Source organism: Acinonyx jubatus, chromosome C2 (genome assembly GCF_027475565.1).
Source record: "Acinonyx jubatus isolate Ajub_Pintada_27869175 chromosome C2, VMU_Ajub_asm_v1.0, whole genome shotgun sequence".
Classification (NCBI taxonomy): Eukaryota; Metazoa; Chordata; class Mammalia; order Carnivora; family Felidae; genus Acinonyx; species Acinonyx jubatus.
In genome coordinates this window covers 111,685,475-111,705,841 of record NC_069384.1, presented here as the reverse complement: position 1 = coordinate 111,705,841, position 20,367 = coordinate 111,685,475, and the positions used below count along the sequence as shown (strand labels likewise).

At 41.3% G+C, this 20,367-nt stretch overlaps 1 protein-coding gene and 1 long non-coding RNA gene across 3 annotated transcripts in view; one reads left to right on the top strand and one right to left on the bottom strand.

Annotated features, from left to right (window-relative positions):
• Positions 1 to 2,415, top strand: part of LOC128315274 (uncharacterized) — a 130,414-nt gene extending 127,999 nt beyond the window's left edge. For both annotated transcript variants that reach the window (XR_008297932.1, XR_008297931.1), the window contains exon 3: positions 1,421 to 2,415. This is a non-coding gene — a long non-coding RNA (uncharacterized LOC128315274). The remainder of the gene's footprint in view (positions 1 to 1,420) is intronic.
• A 426-nt stretch (positions 2,416 to 2,841) lies between these two features.
• Positions 2,842 to 20,367, bottom strand: part of MINDY4B (MINDY family member 4B) — a 36,837-nt gene continuing 19,311 nt past the window's right edge. The window contains exons 9-12 of the mRNA XM_027061996.2: positions 18,567 to 18,639; positions 17,805 to 17,966; positions 6,933 to 7,113; positions 2,842 to 4,104 (exon numbers count right to left, since the gene is read on the bottom strand). Coding sequence (XP_026917797.1) covers positions 3,962 to 4,104; positions 6,933 to 7,113; positions 17,805 to 17,966; positions 18,567 to 18,639 — 559 coding nt within the window. The 3' untranslated portion in view covers positions 2,842 to 3,961. The remainder of the gene's footprint in view (positions 4,105 to 6,932; positions 7,114 to 17,804; positions 17,967 to 18,566; positions 18,640 to 20,367) is intronic.

Genomic DNA, 20,367 nt, shown 5'->3' with positions numbered 1-20,367 from the left:
TGAAGTTAAACTGGCTATCCGGAAACTAACTGTCTGGATTTATTCAAACGTGATCCCCTCTGCTTGACTTCAACGTCAAGAGTCATTGACTGAAATACCTTTCATTTAGTTATCACCTGATGGCCACCTCTTTTACCTTATCTGCTCCTTCCCTGCCTCTTTCCTAGGCTCATCTTACCTTACTTGACCACTGACCCTGGAATTTGCTCAGTGTTAGGCCCAGCCATCTTCTTGGTTCATATTCTCCTTTAGGCACGTTTATTCCAAACCCTCATGCTACTTCCCATCAGTGACTCCCAGATGTGTTTCTCTTGTTCAACCTGCTGCTCCTAAGTTCCAGGTCCTTATTTCTAATCCACTGCCCTGCCTCTCCAGGTGAATGTTCCGTCCAAGACTGAACTTGGGATTTCTTCGTCTCCAAATCTGCCATTCTTTTAGTGTTTCCCTGTTCCGTGGCAGCACAGTCTTCCACCAGTTTTCAAATCAGAAACTTGAAAGTCATTCTTGAGTCCTCCCTGTCCCTCCTCTGCCTACCCTTACAATTAATCTCTTAGCCTTGTCCATTTACTGGTAGTTATCTCCTGAGTGGCCCACTTTGGTCTACTGTTTTTAAAAAAATTTTGTTTTTAATGTTTTATTTATTTTTGAGACAGAGAGAGACAGAGCGTGAGCAGGGGAGGGGCAGAGAGAGAGAGCGAGACAGAGAATCTGAAGCAGGCTCCAGGCTCAGAGCCCGACGCAGGGCTCGAACTCACAAAGTGCGAGATCATGACCTGAGCCGAAGTCGGACGCTTAACTGACTGAGCCACCCAGGTGCCCCCTCTTTGGTCTACTTTTATCGCCACTGCTCTTCCTGGTCATCTCTTGCTGATACCACAGCTATAGCTTCCTAACTGGTCTCTGCATCCACTCTGGGCTCTCTCCAGCCCATTCTCCACACTGTGGCATTTTTTTCAAAATGCAAATATTACCAGGCCATTTAAAACCTGCCAAGGTTGCCCCTGCCTCATAGTCTGCGATGCCCTGTGGTGGGTCCTTCCCACCCCCACACAAGCTTCTTCACACTCACTCAACACCTTGCTCCTTACACCGCAGCCCCATTAGCTTCTCTGTTCCTCAAGTGCCTTCACCACAGGGATCTGCCCCTGCTCATCCCTCTACACCTCTCCTAGTTATTTCTCCTTAGCTTCCTACCTCAGCTTAACCATCTGTTCTCAGAGAAGCCTTTTCCTGAACTTCCAGGAACTTCTTTATTCTAAGATATTACACATCAGAAATCTCTTCCCACTGAACAGTTACCTCACTTTTCAAGATGACATTCATTAAAGGGGGGTTCTGATTAATGCCATCTCCTCAGAAGAGCCTAAGCGCCATGAGAGAAGAGGGCCCAAGGCTGATCGTGCCCACCATATTTCTCTAGCACCCAGCAGAGTGCCTGGCACATAGGAGATGAAGTTCCCTGGATGAATGAACAAACGGTTGTGTCTCTGAGGCCCTGAAAAGGCAATTACAACAGTCAACGGTATATATCTGTAGTTTGTGTTACTTACTTGTAAATAAAATCAGGTCCGGGTGTGACTGAAGGCTGCATCTGGCGAGCGTAATGCCAAACCCAGCCAGGGTGAGTGAAGGGAATCTCAGGCTGCCTGCCCTCCGGCCATTTCCCACCTGGTCCCGTGCTACTGGTGAACATGTACTTGAAAAAAAATCGTACATACATCTTCTCTAAGAACAAACGCTAATTTTGAGGGTCATACCAGGCCAACACAATATTGAGGCAAAAAAAAGTATTTGTCGTCTTCTCAGGGTCATGGTTCCACTATAGATAGAGTCAGTTTAGGTAACTATTATTCTCTCTGTCTTCAAGCAAATAGCCTTTTCCTGTATGTCTAAGAAGCTGACAGGACAATTAAAGTCATTTATCTCAAGACACAGAAAGTTCAAAGGTGAACCGATTATCCCAGGACATTTGTAGCTACTTCTAAATAACATTTTCTCCACCTTAAAAAAAAAAAAAAAATTAGTGGGTGCCCTGTTTATAGGACAAAATAAAAACTCATTTTCCAACATTGACATGCAAAGTGATTAATACCTTTACATATCAAAATTATTATACCTTTATATACAAAACACAGGTTCTTAATCTTTCCTCTCTTATTTTACTTATTTATAGATTTGTTCCAGGAATAATTTAAGACAGATTACAACACATAAAATACAGCAAAATAACACAAATTTATAAATAAATTAAAAATGCAAAGGCAAAAGAGGATAGGGACCAAAAATAGACTCAGAAATGAGGCCAATTTAAAAATGCCTTGTGTAAGGACTGATACACTTCCAGGCAGTGCTGCTGGTGTCTATACAACAGTCCTCCTGCCCTTCTTCCTTCTACAGAGCCCTGACTCTGTTGTGGTAACAAGGGTCCTGTTCTCAGTCCTAGAAGATGAATTATGATTGACCTAAGAGAGTCATGGATCCCTTGCTGGACCGTTAGAAAAGAATGTCCTTATTGTCTGAGACGCCTTTAGTGAAATCTCTTACTGGTGGCTAGGAGCTTTCTCACGGAGGCACGTGCTATTGTGTTTCATTTGTCTCTAAGCTTTCTAGCAGTCCACTCTAAGAGGGACATTTGGTTAGAAATAACTCAGTATCCATAAAACAAACAAAAAGAAACCCAGGCCTGTACCTAAGGAAAGGCGCAATATTGCTAAGACTAAGACAAAATAAAATAAGGGTCTAATAGGATCCACATATTCACCCAGTGTGTTTAAAATCCCACATGAAAACAACAATGTAATAAAGATACTGTAATCAGCAGTCCAAGCCAAATTGGCTTTCTCTTTTGACATAATTTATTATTCACCTTGAAGTTTCATTTTCTCCATGCTCCTTGAGTTAAAATATTATTCTCTGAGCCAAATGAAAGTGCATTTCACAAATTAATTTGGACAATGGGTGCAGAAAAGTTGTTCTTAGCAATCTAACCTTTGGCTTGTGAATACAGAGCCCTAAGTCTATGAGTTGGCAGGCAAGTGGGGTGGGTAGGAAAAAGGTCTAGATGGTTCCCATGTATTTTTTTTTTTCTTTAGAAAGAATACGTTGTATCTTACTCTGTGTAATTCTTCAGAAAAAGTGCAGGCATTCAACAGGACAGGGAAAGATCATATCCTAAAAAGGATTGTTTTCCCCTTTTAACAATGACATAAGAAAAGATTCTATTTATATATATAATTACATTTTATCTAGGAATAAGTCTTCTTTCTAAGTTTATCTATTTGTCTGTCTATATATTTATGTTTAGCTTTTAAGGAAAAGAAGCATAGCACTAGTAGAAATAATGTCTTCTTCTGTGTGTTCGGCTTGACTGCTTGAACCCGTAAGTCAACTGTTATAGCTGCCAGACTACCAGGAATAGTCCCTGCTTCAAGCCGAAAAAATCCCATTTACTATTTTAATGACCAGAACTTGCTAATGTGGGCACGTGAAATGTAACCTTGGGAAGGAATGCTCTCCATACCAGGAAGTCTTGGAGAAGGCTTGAGTTCTTGCCATAACTAAAAACCTGATGATGCATTACTGATGACTTCATCCCCAAATGAAAGCTAGCTGCCTGCTTCCATAATCCTCGGGGAGAATGGCACCAACAAAAGGCTAATTTGAAAATAACATAGAGGAGAGACACTTCATTTGCTCTATTGAATAAAATGAAGGAGCCCGTCTATGCAAGTATAGAGAAGACACCTTGCAGATCTTGTTGTTCTATAGCACTGAAAGCAACTGCAGAGGGCTTAACAGAGGCACAAAAAAAGAAAAAAAGGGAGAAAAAGTTGCTGATGGGGTTTTTCAGTGGGGTTCCCATGAATGAGGACCGTAGAAGGGAAACGGTCTTCCCCCATATTAGGCTTTTATGACAGCAGTTCTGACACCTCAGACATCATTGTGCATACTGGCTTTCTTTTTAGAAAAAGGGAATGGTTCCATTCCAGTTGATGGTGGCTTCTCTCCACTTGGTTCTGATTAGCATCTCCACTGGAGAAAACCGTCTTCCTGCTACATGTCCATCTCCAGGTTGGTTTCTTTCCCAGTGATGGGAGTGAGTATCTGGGTGAGGAACAGCCAGCATTTAGGCCCTCTGTGCAGCATTCCAGAGGAAGCCAGGAAGGAAGGGAAACAGGATGGGTGGACAGGAGTTGGGCTCAGCAAGCTGTGTTCCTAGACCCGGTTAAACCCAGGAGATTCCAGTAGATGGTCAGTAAAAATGCCCCATACAAAACATGTGTGGTAACATGGGTGGTTGTGTATTTTGGAACATGAATATTGGTAACTCATGAAATGTACATTCCAGCACCATGATGCGACACATAGAGCCAGGTGTAGATCACAGCATGTTGTCCGGAAAACCAGGAAGAGGAGAGCTCCTCACTTCCCAGTGCTTCTAAGAATACGTTTACATTTTTGGGTGAAGGGTGAGGTAGTCCAGTGGGGTAGTCAAGAACTGGGCTCAAGGGCAAGCTTTGTCGTATATGACATTTGAGAAGGTACTTAAGATCTCTCAGCTTCATTTATTCACTGAGTATTTCTTGGCTACCTCAGTTTCTTCTATGTGGAAATAGATATTCTAGTATCTACCTCATATGACATTTGGGAGAACATAATGGGATTACCTGTAAAGCTTCTAATACAGTGCCCAGAAGAGAATGCTTGCAATGCATGTGAGTTGATACAAAAATGATGCTTTCCTCAAGGAAGAGAGTAAAGTAGACCCAATCATATACAGCAAAACCTTGGATTGGGAGTAACTTGTTCTGCTTGTGTTGCACAAGATGAGTAAACATTTCTAATAAGTTTTAACTTGATAAATGAGCGATGTCTTGCAAGATGAGTAGTAGGTGACGGCGAACGTCATATGGTCACCACTGAGCCAATGGTTTCTGAAATTCTCTTTAATATACAAGTGCTTTGGCTTATAAGCATGTTTCCAGAATGAATTATGCTCACAAACCAAGGTTTTACTGTATATATTTTTAAATATATATATTTTTAAATGTAAATATATATTAAAAATATGTTTTTAAATGTAAATATTATTTAAAAACATATTTTTAAATGTAAAAATATATTTAAAAACATATTTTAAATGTAAATATATATTTAAAAACATATATTTTTAAATGTAAATATATATTTAAAAATATATTTTTAAATGTAAGTATATATTTAAAAATATGTTTTTAAATGTAAATATATATTTAAACACATGCTTTTGAATGTAAATATATATTTAAAAACATGTTTTTGAATGTAAATATATATTTTAAAATATGTTTTTAAATGTAAATATATATATGTAAATATATATTTTAAAATATGTTTTTAAGTGTAAATATATATATTTAAAATATATTTTTAAATGTAAATATATATTTAAAAAAATATTTTTTGTGGGGGTGTACCTGGGTGGCTCAGTCATTTAAACGTCTGACTCTTGATTTTGGCTCAGGTCATGATCTCATAGTTCATGAGTTTAAGTCCATGTCAGGCTTTGCACTAACAGTGTGGAGCCTGCTTGGGATTCTCTCTCTCCCTCTCTGCCTGCCCCTCCCCTCTCTCTGTCTCTCAAAAATAAATAAACATATATATTTTTTTTAATAAACTTTTTTTTTTTTCAGTAGGCTCCATACCAGTGTGGAGCCCAATGTGGGGCTTGAATTTATGTCCCTGAGATCAAGACCTGAGCTGAGATCACCTCAATTGTCATTGTCTCCCCAAATTAAGTGGGCTAGTATATATTTCTCAAAATTAAAGAATTAGGAGCTGCACAGATGAAACAGTCACTAAGATACTTTTCCAGATTTCATTATACTGAAAAGTTGCTTAACGCCAGATCTGGGATGCTAAATGCTGAGTCCAACATCAAACCAACAAGCCTCCACCAGTAAAACCAAGGTGCCCAGTACAGACTCCAAGTCTCATCATGTTTATTCCCTTGTCCAAAGGGCCAATGCTTAAAGACATCTTAGGTTTAGTCTTTTTCCTTAGGAGTTAAAAAAATTTTTTAATGCTTATTTTTGAGAGAGAGAGAAAGAGTGCGAGTGGGGGAGGTGCAGAGAGAGAGAGAGAGAGAGAGAGCGAGAGAGAGAAACAGAATCCGAAACAGGCTCCAGGCTCTGAGCTGTCAGCACAGAGCCCACCTCGGGGCTCAAACTCACGAACTGTGAGATCATGACCTGAGCCGAAGTCAGATGCTTAACCAACTGAGCCACCCAGGCGCCCCCTCTTTTTGGGTTTAAAAGAATATGGTTGTAAATGAAATGAAATAACCTGTGCGGTTGTCTGCTTCTTCCATTCGGCGTGGAACCTTGAGTTTTGCCGGGACTGCGCCTTAGTGACTGTTGCTCTCCTAGTGTCTGTCCACACTGCCTGGCACTTAATAGAGCCCCAGAAATGCTTTCTGAACTAACCGCAACAGAAATGCACTCTCAGTTTGCTTACTTCTGTCACTGGATGATCATCCGATCAGTTGTAGGATAGAATTGACCAAATGGAACACACCTTCTGCCCCAATCCCTCTGGTTTTCCATTTCTTTCCTCAGGCATTAAATGCCTTATGCTCACAGATAAAAGTTCCTAGAGAGGGCCTTTTGGAAATTCGGTTCTTCCCCTTTTGTTTTTTCTCTTACCTAAAACTCATTTGTTCCTTTGTGCTATGTGTAAACCCCCCTGCTCGTATTCAAAGCAGCTTCAGAATTCCCAGGTTGCAAAGCTTGGGTTTAGGACTGTGGGACTCATGCATAGGTTTCATTTCAGAAATCGAGCCTAAACCTTTTCCTGCAAAGCCAGTGTGAATATCTGCACAGCTGGGAAACACCGGCTGCTGCATCTTTTTGAGCGCATTAAAGCACTCGGCACTTGGAGTCTGAAATGCTCACCTACTGTAAGCTGCACAGGCTTCTTCTGTGGGGGCTGGCCTCCGTAAAAGTACAGATCAAAGCGACGCTCCACTTTCCAGTCTGATAAGAGCTGCCTGTTTGTGCTAAAAAGGACGCTGGAATTTCCATTAATGTTGCATAGCCAAATAGGTAATTTGGGAGTCTTCAGCCTGCTGCCCACCTGGAAGGGAAGAGGGGAATGCAGATGAGGACAGAGATCTAGTCACATCGAGGCAGATACTGATGCATCATCATGATCAAAACACAGCTCCGAGGCGTCTTGTTGAGCTGGTCCGTGCAGGGCACTCTGCGTGCAATAAGGTTTGAAGTGAAGGCTTCCTTACGAACGAATGTGCCTGTATGAATGATGTGGTGGGGTGGTCATGCTGTTATTGGGTGGCCTCATGGGGAACATAGAACCGCCTCAGTTTGGTTTTGAAGTTAAGTAGAGAATAAATAAACTGAATTATAAGTGTACAGGTGGAATAAGAGGACTTCAATCTGTCTTTGTCATTGACTGGCGTATTTACTCCTATCCCCCAGATAGGACAGTATTTCATTCAGCAGGTGGTCAGACTTTTGGAAACCATTTAGAATATAGGAAAAAGAAAATATTTAGAATGCAAAAATATAGACTATTTTGAACATAGGAAATAGCTCCAGGGAAATGAAGGGAATACACACACACACACACACACACACACACACACACTCGTGCATATATACACATATCTACATGGTAACATGGAGATCAAATGTGAAGATATACTTAGAGCTGAATATACTAGTTTAGCGTCACAATAATATTAAATTTACTCTTTTAACTAGTTTATCTAGTTTTTCCAGGCAACTGTCAATTTAGCAACTCGTGAATTAGATGGACAAAAGTACTACTCTGACAGGCATAGCCCCTGAGTGATATTATAGTGCATTTCTATTTATGGTATCTGCCAGTTTGTTTAAAGAGGCAGGAAAGCACATATTTTTAAAGATTGCCATTAAAATTCATTAACGTTAAAAACTATTTTTTTTTCTACTTAGAGAAATAAGCCTGAGCTACATAGAAAAAAACCATCATTTTCATGTGATGCCAGGGAAAGCCATGGACCTTCAGCCTTGGTGTGGCTTCCCATAATGGAAGGATCTGATTCTGTTTCTTTTCTTCTCAGTCCTTAGAGTTGTACTGTGTGTTCAGGAACAGATTCTGTTTTATGGAAAATCCAGCTTTGAAAAATTACCACGTTTCATAAACCCAAGTATTAAAGGCTAATAACTTGACATTTTGATTTCTCAATAGTTCTATTCAAATCTCTTCGTTTTGCTTTAGTTTAAATTCTTCAGTTGTGGGTGAGTGGGTGAATCAGAGATGCTTTTGTCTTTAAGGTTTTCACTTTTAGCTACCATAGAAAAATTATATTACTGTGTTTGAAAGACAAGAGTTCAGTTTTAGTGAATACTTTAAAAAAGGGTTGCAAGCCTAGCATCCCAATTTGGACATGATCATTGTAGGTGCAGGATTTGCTTATCTAGTCTCATTAGAATTAGCCCCTCTGGGCTGAGTGTAATATGAGAATCTCACATATCTAATGGGCAAGTCGCCCACTGGCTACATTGGAAATAAAACACAGAGGATATGCCCTTGAAGCAGCCGAATGCGTTTACGTTCCAAGATTCCACCCACAAGTTGCAAATAACATTGCAACCATTCATTAGTTATAAAATAAGCACCTTCTTTCTTAGACCTTTTTGCCATGGTACCTTAGGTCCTCAGTTTATATGGAATCAAAATATGATCTACAGGACATGGAAGTATGAAGGTTGGAAAACTTGGATAAACTAATTGGGAAATTGAGGGCTATTTGGAATAAAATGTCACTTATTTTGAAAGTCAAAAGAATGGTATTTTGGGTGATCTTACCCCAATGAAAGTTCCTGTAAATTGTGTCTAGGTGGAGGCAATAGAATATAGACATGTATGACATTGGAGTTTTTGTAACGTAGGCAAAAATCAACTGGCACTCAGGTGACACTCAGCAATGTGCTGACAGCACACTATTGTTACCTTATGCAACAATGCAACAGTTTTCTGAACTCACAGCTCCTCAAGATTTTATTAGAGGAGGAGGAAAATGAAGTAGTTATAAATACAACAGTCTCCAGCTCCCAAAGTAACCATACAGAGACTCCACAATGAGCAAGCAGAGCCTTCCTTACTTGCCTTGAGAGATGCTGGTGAAAAGGAAAATGTCATGCACGACTGTCAAGGCAGTGTAGGTATTAACTCTAAGAGGCAAGCCTTAAGATTACGGCTGAGAACACACCTGGTTTAAAGTGAATTCTGTAGGGGCGCGTTAGGTGGCTCAGTCAGAAGGGTCCAACTCTTGATCTCAGCTCAGGTCACGATCTCACAGTTTGTGGATTTGAGCCCCGCACTGGGCTCTGGGCTGACAGTGCAGAGGCTTCTTGGGATTCTCTCCCTCCCTCTCTCTCTCTGCCACCCCTCTCAAAATGAATAAATAAACTAAAAAAAAAAAAAAAAAAAAGCGATTCCTGCAAAAACAAAGCCAAGCACCTCCTGTTTGAATCCAGCCAAGTATATATCCCCTTCTTTTCTTTTTTTAAAGTTTATTTATTTTTGAGAGAAAGAGAGACAGAACATGAGCTGAAGAGGGGAAGAGAGAGAGAGGAAGACACAGAATCCGAAGCAGGCTCCAGGCTCCGAGCTCTCAGGACAGAGCCCCACGCGAGGCTTGAACCCACCAACCGTGAGATCATTACCTGAGCCGAAGTCAGAGGCTCAACCCATTGAGCCACCCAGATGCCCCATCCCCTTCTTTTCTTAGCTTACCACATTATGTGTTTGACTGGAACGTTCAGTTAAGAATTTGTATTGCTTTTGGGTAGACAGTTTATCAGCTACCCCCAGCCCCAAAAGCAACATTCTAAATATGTTTTATTGGTGAGATTCCCCAAATGCAGAATTTGTGCATGTTGCCTCATGTTGCTATGGTAAAAAGGAAATTAACTTGTGATACAGTAGTGCTATAAATAAAATACCTTTCTCCTTAAGTTCACTCATTGTATAATAAGCCCAAGAGGTTTAGCATTACATCCAGCAATGAAGCCTTTCCTAACATGTATCATTTAAGCCAGTGTAAAATTACAAGGACAGGATGAGGGATGGACAAATTCTAAACACTACAGGGCAAGGATTGAGTCCGTGTAATTCTTTTTTTTTTTTTTTTTTTTTTTAACGCCTTCTAGAACAATGGTGCTTACAATGTGCTTTTGCATAATGAGCTTGATATTGAGAGTCCCAAGGGTCCAGTCTGGTAATTGGAACGGGAAGAAGGTGTTGGAAATTTGTGCTTTCTGCCCTGATTCCTGGTGGAGATTCGCGTGCACGAGTGGTCTGGCTCTCGTCTCTGCACCTGGAACACAAAGTTGATGTAACTTCCTTCAACGAGTGTGCAGGTAGGTCGTCCTGTTCGCAGGGTCAGCACCTTAGCGATAGAGCGCCGTGGGTGGAGCTTCACGTGGTACTTCTGTGGTTGGATTTCTTCCTACCGGTCCCTTTAAAGGGTTTTTCGAGAGGACAGAGGCTACGGCGGGGATGGTGGTACCCTGTGCCACGGCTACCAGGGGAGTAATTCCAGCAAGACCTAAATGGCTTCAGTCCCTTCTAAAAATCAGAGTTGGTTTTTTCTTCTCCGTGGCAGGTGCGAAGATAATGCGAACCTCCTAAGGCTTTCCAGATGGTGTTAGACTCAAACTGCTTTATGTTCTCACTTAGGTATTGGAACCTCACACTCCAACCTGTACCTTCAAATAGAAAAGTGACGGGAGGCTTCGAAATAGTGCCTCATCTTGTAGGTAGCTGGCTGCGTTCCGTAAGAACTGTCAGTCTGGTGGGCTCTGGGGGGGGCTTGCCGTGTCATCTAATGAGAACTCCATTTTTTTTTTTTTTAAATCTCACCCACTGGGTTGTGACATTGGGACTGAAAGACATGTGTTTTTGCAGCCTCTGCAATTTTATCCCAGAGTAAGGAGAGATTTACTTTAGGAAGACAGACACAGCATTTACAGGATGGGTTTCACCAGGACAGCAGAATCTGTTAGCATGCTGGTTTTCTTTTGAACTCGGAAACCTTTCTTACGGATTTTTATTATCAGTGGATACATATAATCCGCTGATATGAAGCACGTAGCCTAGGCAGGAGCCCCTAAATACCCATAAAGTGCTTATGTACCCAGTGGGCACATTCATGAATCCTCTGTGGAGGGGTTACCCTACTCAGAGAAGAAAGGAAGGCGAGTGGCTGTGGGGGTCTTCAATCCAGTGAGCCGGAGAGCACTGTTCTAGAACCACATCTAGTTCTTTCTTTTTTTAGTATACGCGCTGCCGAAGCGAGCACATATCTGGTTCTTTCTTGAGCAGACTTTTGTTCAGGTCTAGGGCAGAGGACTCTGAACTATCAGACTTCTGGATATACCATAGTCACATGGGTCCTCTGGTTAGCACGACTCTGAGTCCCACCGAGCTTGTCCTTCTGGACACACATTTGACGGACCTGGCCTGACAAACCGGCAGGTGAAGGGGAGCAGCTACTTTTCAGACTGTGCCCCAAGTACAGGTAGTCCACGATCAACCTAAGCAAGTGCTTTAACACAGAAGTCCACGTAAGAAGCTCTAGCTTGTTGAGTCCTGCCTTCTAAACCCTAGCTGTGCTTTTGCCACCATCTAAATGTTAGAGTCTAACATCTGTGTACCTATAATAGATATTACAGGTGATGTCATACAAATAAGTCTACATCTATATGTAAGTACATAGATACGATAGATTATAAAAGCACTTAGGATGGAATATAATTCTAACAACTGGCACTTTGTATTTATCACTCTATCAGAAGACGAGAAAAGATAACGACAGGCAGCATGGCACAGTGGGCAGAGTGCGGACACCAGCTCTGATGCCTAGCGGGTGGCCATGGGCAAGTTCCCACACCTTTCTCAGCCCAGATTTTCTCGTATTTAAAATGAACGGTCAAACAACAGACACTGGACTAAACCTAACACTTACACCTTTGAGTAGGAGTGAGGATTAAATGAAATAAGGCATCATTGCAGTGGCTCAGAAAGAGCCTAGCACATAGTGTGTGCTCTATACAAGAGGCTGTTAGCATTCCAATGAATAAATGAGCTTCATATATATACTTTAGTTACCGTCTTCAGGGATGTGAAAATATATGTAGAATTATATATATACATATGTATGTATATATAATTATTTTAATAATATGATGAGTTATGGATTGCTTTTATCTCCAAATAATGAGCTGATAGACACAATAAAACAGGCACCTTCTGATAAAAAAAAGTTTACATGTATATGTGTATATGTCTAACATAGTCATATATCTCAGTGGTTCAAGTAAGAAAACTAACCGCCAGCCAGGATTCGCTCTTTAATACATTTGTTCTGAAACCAAACTTCCAAGTGCATGACAGAGACAACATAATAAACATCCTCAGGGTTTCAAGCCATTAGGGTACAATTGCAGGCAATTTTCACTGAGGGCAGGATCATAGGAGTCTCCCCGGAGAGAACACTGAGTCCAAGAAGGAAGGATGAAAAGTCACATGAGTCACTTTTCGAAAAGATAGAAGCATTGCAGATTTGATTTCTATGTAGATTTTAAAGCTAACCTGTGCAGTTCCCATGCTTTGTCCTACTTCCGATTTGTGAGCAAGCATTTGGATGGTGGTCCCATGTCTGGCACATTTTGTCCTCTTCTCAGCAGGAAAACCCCTTTTTTTTTTTTACCTTATGCCTTGGCCTTTTGATTTACTTTAAGGTCCCTGAGAACATCCACTTTATTATTGGAGGATATTTTAGGCTCTGCAGGTAATTTTCTTTAGAGCATGATTTAGCAGCTGAGCCGACTTGTATAGAGAGAAATGGGATCCAGAGAAAATGGTAGCACGGGATCTCTGTAAATTCTTGACCCTTTGAGGCACACACTCTCTTTCTCTTGGTCTCCCTCTGTCTTTTTGTGGCATACTCTTTGACATAGTCCCTTTTCTCAGAGCAACTGAGCAGCTATTTAGCAAACATCTATTTAATTTTAATTTAAGATGAGGTCTGAGACTTGTCCCCAAAGCCTTGCAGAGAAGGCGAAACCTGTCAACCTTTCTGATACCGATTGAAAGAAAAGACTCTTTCATGTAATTTTAGTTGCAATAACTAGTTTTCCAATTCTACACACATGGATTTAATCAGTTAAGTCTAACGAGATTATTTTTTTCCCCCTTCCTTTAAATATCAGCTCAACCAGGGCAATATTTTCCCCCAGAGAATATTGGGCAATGTCCGGAGACGTTTTTGGTTGTCACATCGAAGGGCAGAGCTACTCGCATCTAGTGGGTAGAGGCCAGGGACACATCTAAACGGCCCATAATGCACAGGCCAGCCACCACCACAAAGAAATGATCCTTCTAAAATGTCCACGCTGAGGCTTCACAGCCCTGCTCTAGAACAGAGGCCTCTAAACCCGGCTGCACGTCAGAATCACTTGTGGGCTTTAAAAATTCCAAAGCTCAGATGCTCTCTAGACCAAACAGAACAAGGTCATTGGCTAGGACTGGCTAGGCAATTGTGGCCCAGTGCAAAATGGAAACACAGGGACCCTTATTTAAAAAATTATTAAGAATTTTAGGGTGGTGACAGCAAAGCATTAAACCAAGGGCAAGGCCTTCTGAGTGCGGGGCCCTGTGTGTCTCCACAGCTCCAATACACAGGAAGCTGACACTGTTCTGGGGGATGACCTGGGCATTGGTAGTTTTAAAAGCTCTCCAAGTGGGCCAAAGAGTTTAACAGACACTCCATCAAACAAAATATACAGATGGCCATGACAGGGAAATGAAAATGAAAACAGCAAAGAAATACGACTACACACCCATGAGAATGGCCAAAATCCAGAACACTGACAACACCAAAGGCTGGCGAGGATGTGGGGTAGCAGGAACCCATTCATTGCTAGTGGGAACATGAGAATGCCTAGTTGCTTTGGAAGACAGTTTGGCAGTTTCTTAAAAAAGCTAAACACTGTTTTTGTTTTTTAAGTTTATTTATTTTGCGAGAGAGAGCATGCGTGTGCATGCACACACAAGTGTGAGCAGGGGAGGGGCAGAGAGAGAGAGAGAGAGAGTGAGGGAGAGAGAAAGAGAATTCCAAGCAGGCTCCACACTGTCAGCTCAGAGCTTGATACGGGGCCCGAACCCATGAACCATGGGACCTGAGCCAAAATCAAGAGTTGGGACGCTTAACCGACTGAGCTACCCTAACTAAACACTCTTATCATGTATCCAGCAATTATGCTCCGTAATATCTATCTAAAGATGTTGAAAACTTAAGTCCACATAAAAACCTGCACATGGATGTTTATAGCAGCTTTACCCATAATTGCCAAAACTTGGAAGCAATCAACATGTCTCTTGTAGGTGAATGGATAAATAAACTGTGACACATCAATGGAATATTATTTAGTCAATTAAATATTATTTATAATATTCCAATGGAATACTATCCAGCACCATAAAGAAATGAGCAATTGACCTATGAAAAGACATGGAAGAACCTCAAATTTATATATTATTAAGTGAAAGAAGCCAATCTGAAAAGACTACATACTGTGTGATTCCAACCATATGACATTCTGGAAAAAAGGTAGAACTATAGACACAGTAAAAAGATCAGTTACTGTTAGGGGCTGGGGGAGGGAAGGATGACTAGCTGGAGCACAGAGGATTTTTAGGGCAATGAAACTGCTCTGTATCATGCTATAATGGTGGACACATGTCATTATAAGTTTGTCCTAATCCATATATTATACAACATCAGTATTGTAACATAATATAAGCTATGGACTTTGGATAATTATGATGTGTCCGTGTAGACTCATCAGTTGTAACAAGTATGCCATTCTGGTGGGGGATGTTGATAATGGGGAAGGCTATGCATGTGTGAGGGCAGGGAGTATATGGGAAGTTTCTGTACCTTCTGCTTAATTTTGTTGAGAAAAAAAATTGCTCAAAAAAATGAAGTCAGTTAAAAAACCCAAACTCCCCAGGTGATTTCAATGTGCAACCAGTGTTGAGCTCGCTGTTCTCTAGCATGTATTGCCTATATCCTTCCCAAAGTAATCAGTGTATATACAGGTACTGGCTCACATAGGACTCATCACCATATCTGGACACAAAGCTTCACAGTTAGGAGATGGTGAGTGAATGTGGCCAAATAAAGCACTATAGTGTCATTCGTTATCACCTATTGTAGATTTATACGTGTATAGGTCATTTTGCCTTTCCAACAGGCTTTGGCATTCATGATTTTGTTCGCTGTTCACCTCAGTCCTGTGGTGGCAGAGCAGGTGTTGGGACACTACTGTAAGATAAGGAAACAGGCTTAGAGAGGGGTTAAGTGACTGGTCCAAGTGACACCCGTGTGATGGCAGGGCAAAGCCTCCAACCCTGTCTCCTGGGTTTCTGGTCAGAGCTGTTTCCCACGTGTTACAGAAACTCCTTCACTCTTATGCTAGGTTTGCAAAGTGTGGCAAAGTGCCGATTGGTGGCCTGTGGCAGGAAAGTTAGTGGCACAGGGATGAGCGTTAAAACAAAACATATAGGGGCCTGGGTGTCTCAGCTGGTTAAGCGTCCAACTGGCTTAGGTCATGATCTCACAGTCCATGGGTTCAAGCCCCGCATCAGCTCCCTGCTGTCAGCGCAGAGCCTGCTTGGGATCCTCTATCCTGCTCTCTCTCTGCCTCTCCCCCCTCATGCTCGCTTGCTCTCTCTCTCAAAAATAAATAAACATTAAAAATATTTTTAAAATATTTATTTAAATATGTATTAGAAACAAAATCATACGTCAAGTCTGTGGCTTGTATTACCGCTGCAGAAAAGGTTACATTTGAAATTTTAAAGTGAGTTGATTTAAAGAAAAATATTAATCAAGTAATAGAGTGTGGAGCAGGTGTGGATATATGACAAAGCTGTGAATTACCTACTCAAATGACTGAAATGTGAGAAACACTGTTTTAACTCTTGTAGTTGATCATAAGAATATAGTGACATAGCAGAAAAAAGCTTTGTAATAATAAACAAAGCAGTAAAATTACTATTGTGGTGTTTGTGCCCCCATTCCTTGAAACTTGTCCTCCGTGTACCCCTCCATTTTTCTCCAAACTAAGTCTTGGCATATTATCGGGCTAGGATGGGTACAAAGTGCTCGACCACGGACATTAAGTGACCATGCGTGGTTGAAAAAGAAGAAAAATATGTAAAACGAAATCTGTAAGTCCCTTATTTGTAGCTTAGTTTTCCTATTTAGTATACATATCAAATTCTAAGGGGACTTTCTAGATTATCTGGGACCAAGTGATTAGGAATTTTGTAACAATAACAAATCCCGTCTCTGTCCAGGGTATATTCAAAGTACGGCCTTTCACATTCATACGGTGGAACTCTTTGCATCCATTAAATATAATGAAGGACATCCATTCACTGACTGTATGTACAGATATTTGTGTTAAATGAGAAAAGCAGATTTCAGAAGAGTAGAATAGAACATATTTATATAAGAAAGAAAAAGAGAAGGGAGCATTTCTGAAAGGATTGACCCCTGGGTGATGGGACTGGGTTCATTTCTTTTACTTTTAGCTTATCTGTCACTTCTCGTTTTTCTATGATAGGCTAGATTTCAAACTCAAGGAATGATAAGCAAACTTTTAAACACGCCTGTATGCAAAATGCACTTAATTCTGCTGTGGTCAAACTCTGCTTTTCTGATGACATCAGACTCATGGCTTTGTAGGCGTAACGACATATGGATTTCATGAATAAGGCATTGTGGCTGGAACCAACAGTAGTGGGAAAGACTAGCAAAGCTCTGGATATAAAAGGATCTTATAAAGCGTGGAGTCCTGTGCACACGAAAGGGATTTTGAGCTCAACTGGGAGAGTGAAGGACAGGCAGGTACTGAGCAGCAGGGCCCTCATTCAGTGCTGGTGATTGGGAGAGGTTGGGGACGTTTTCACCATCATATTGGATTACATCCTAGCTAATTTCATGGCCACTCCAGGGAAGTGTTGCTTTTCACAGAACCTGCCTCGCCTTCCCTGGGTTTTAGGATGAAGATCTCTGTGAAAATATCACAGGAGCATCTTTGATTTGTGGTTTGGGGTGGTTATATTTGCTTTCTCACCCTCTCTCCTGTTTATTTTTACAGAATCACATCTTACTTAATTCTCTGGTTATGTTTTCCAACAGCACATTCTACTTTCTGGTTGTCAGAGGTTGTCGATCCTTTGAGTTGGAAATCTTCTTGAGAAGAGTTTCCTGAGGAGGGGGCCCCCTTTTTTCCCCAGTGATTTTTTTTTAAATCTTTAAGCAATAGGTAGAAAATATGCATTCATTTGCATAAATGATTGGGAAGATACCCATCCGTGGCTGACAGTATTGATTTCTGAGAAGGAAGCCAGAAGCTGGGTGGGGATAAAGGGGACCCTCCCTTTATCTCGTTATATTTCAAGTATTGTTTTTCAAAAAATTATTTGCATATTACTTGTATGACCTGTCCTCTATATGCATAAAAATGTATAAAATAAAATATGACACAAGTACAGTAGACTTAGATATTTACATTTAGACTCTGAAAGTCTCTCGGTGTACATATGTGTGGGGAGTGGGAGATGTGCAGGAATATAGTAAAGGAAAAAGTTAGCTCAGATTTTCATTGCCTTAATAATGACCTTAAAAAACAGTCAAAATATTGACACTCTGGCTGTGTGGTTGAGAATCAAAACACACTCACCTGTGAAAGCCTGTCATCCTCTGAGGTGTCCTTACCCCACCACAAATATCCAACGTCACTGCGGGTCAGGACCCCGTGCAATATTTCTTGAGACTTTCCTTTCTGACAGCCATTGAAGACATTCGGACTTGCTCTTCCAGTTAAAATCATGTTCAAAACTGCCTAGTTGGCACATTTTACAAATATTTATATTTTAGGTAGCAATGACAAAAGGCCTTAATTTCTTTCTTTTTTTTTTTTTTTTTAATAATCACTGCAAGGTCATCAGTTTTACTTAAAAGAATGGAAATCACCTAATACATAATTCAGGAAAAACATGTCGTAAACATTTGGTAGGATTAAAACAGAAGTTTGTTGACTTTGTTTCTGGAGCCATACACAATAACTCCCCATGGGCCCCACTTAGATCTGACTGCCCTTCCTCCCTTTACATTTCTTATAAACTCTGGTTTCCATACTTGTGATTTAAGAAGCAATAAGCGAAGATGTTTTTATAGTACTTTTCTTTCCATGATTAGGGATTCCTGGTAGGTCCTGTCAAGATATTTCCTAACAGGTCTGTAAAACGTCAGGAATGTGGGGCTCTCAGAGGTAAAATAGAAATTGGAACATAGACTCTGAGAGCAAACTCACATTAGCATCTTCTTAGTCTTTCAAAGATAATCCAATCACTCTTCACTTCGGGAGCGAATATGCTTAATTGAAGAAAAAAAAAAGCCTAATTCAGATTCTATAATAGAAAGACAAAGCCTCTCAACCTACCTGCCTGCACAGGAAGCCCCCAGCATGTGGTTGTAACAGATGAGTGCTGGAAGCATCTAGGTCCTTCTGAAGCCTGTAGGATGCAAGGTGCCATCAGCCTTCAGTCAGAGACAGTGACCACACCAGGAACCCACGGCCTCTCCTTCTTCCACCTCCCAACATTAGGTTTGCCTAGTCACTGTCCCTCCCATGTGCCTTGCACCTTTGCGTCTCTCACCGGAAAAGCTTCTAATACCCAGGCTGCAGAGGTGATGGGAAAAGCTATGGGTGAAGTTGGGGGATGCTGACAGGTGGTGAGGCAGAAGGGTGAAGTGACAGATCTCACACGTTAGGATCCCTGTGTGGGTGCTGGACTCAGTGGAGAAACTGTTTGCTCTGAGTGACAAGGGACCCTTGGCTTAGGGTAGTGGCACAGAGAGTCCTGGCTCAAGACAGAGTTGAACAGACTGTTCAAGTGGAAAATACTAGTTTGGGGGGTAAGGCCATTTGTTGACTGCAGAAGGGCTGCCTTTACTATTTCACCAGGGACCGGGGCTTGGGGTCCCACCCCAGGTGATAGAAAGTCCAGGCAGGATGTGGCTCCTGCTCTCGCTTAGGGAGAGGTGCTGAGTTCTGGTATATGAGTTGTAAAGTGTTCTTGAAGGAACCTGTTCACAGGACTGAAGTCGTGCCTTTCCTTTATTTAAAAAAATTTTTTTTTTAATTTTAAGTTTGTTTATTTTGAGAGAAAAAGAGAAAGAGAGCCTGCAGGAGGGGCAGAGAGAGAGGGAGAAAGAGAGAATCCCAAGCAGAATTCACGCTGTCAGCGCAGGGCCTGATGCAGGGCTCAGGCTCATGAACCGTCGTCAGATTATGACCTGAGCTGAAATCAGGAGTCAGACACGAGCCACCCAGGCGCCTCTGGAGTCACGCCCTTCCTGAGTAAGAACTAAAAGCTTGGGTCCAGCATGGTGAGTGCCTTGGTGGCATAAGATGTAATTCAGGGCAGTGTTGCCTTAAGTGTGGCGTGATTTTAGGTGGTGTAGATATGAGCATTTAAAAAACCATATGGTGGGGGCATCTGGGTGGCTCGGTCGGTTAAGCATTGACTTGGGCCTAGGTATGATCTCGCAACTCGTGAGTTCGAGTCCCGCGTGGGGATTGGTGCTGACAGCTCAGAGCCTGGAGCCTGCTTCCAGATTCTGTGTCTCCCTCTCTCTCTGCCCCTCCCCTGCTCATGCTTTGTCTCTCTCTGTCTCTCAAAAATAAATAAATGTTATAAAAAATTAAAAAAAAACAAACGGTGTGGTGGATGTGCTTAATACATTCTTCTTTAGCACAACAAATACACGATTTAAAAGATATTAATGTTTAGGAAGAAGTTAATATTTAAATTTGTGTTGATTTAAAGAAAACTGTTAAGCAGCTAATAATACAGACCACAAAAATGTGATGATGCTATGCAAAAGACAAGTGTTAGGAGATTTTTGCTTCAGGGCTTGTAACTTCCTTTCTAGAGACTCTGTATCTCTCTGTGATTCTCTGAAAGGTTATTTTCCTTTCAGAGCCCAAAAGAAAGTCTACTTCTTCTAAGAAGCCTTCCTTGATTAGTCTATCAACTGGTGACCCTTCCTCCTCTGGAATCTTCCAGACTCCTCGTCTTTACACCTCATTTGGTACATTAAGTACCCCCTGTGACATACCCAGTATCTCTACGTATAACTCCTATCTTTCCCAGATTGGACCCTGAAGGAGGTCAGGCCATCTCTTCTTTTATTTGTATTTCCCATTGTGCCAAGAAAGGGGCTTTGCATATCATAGA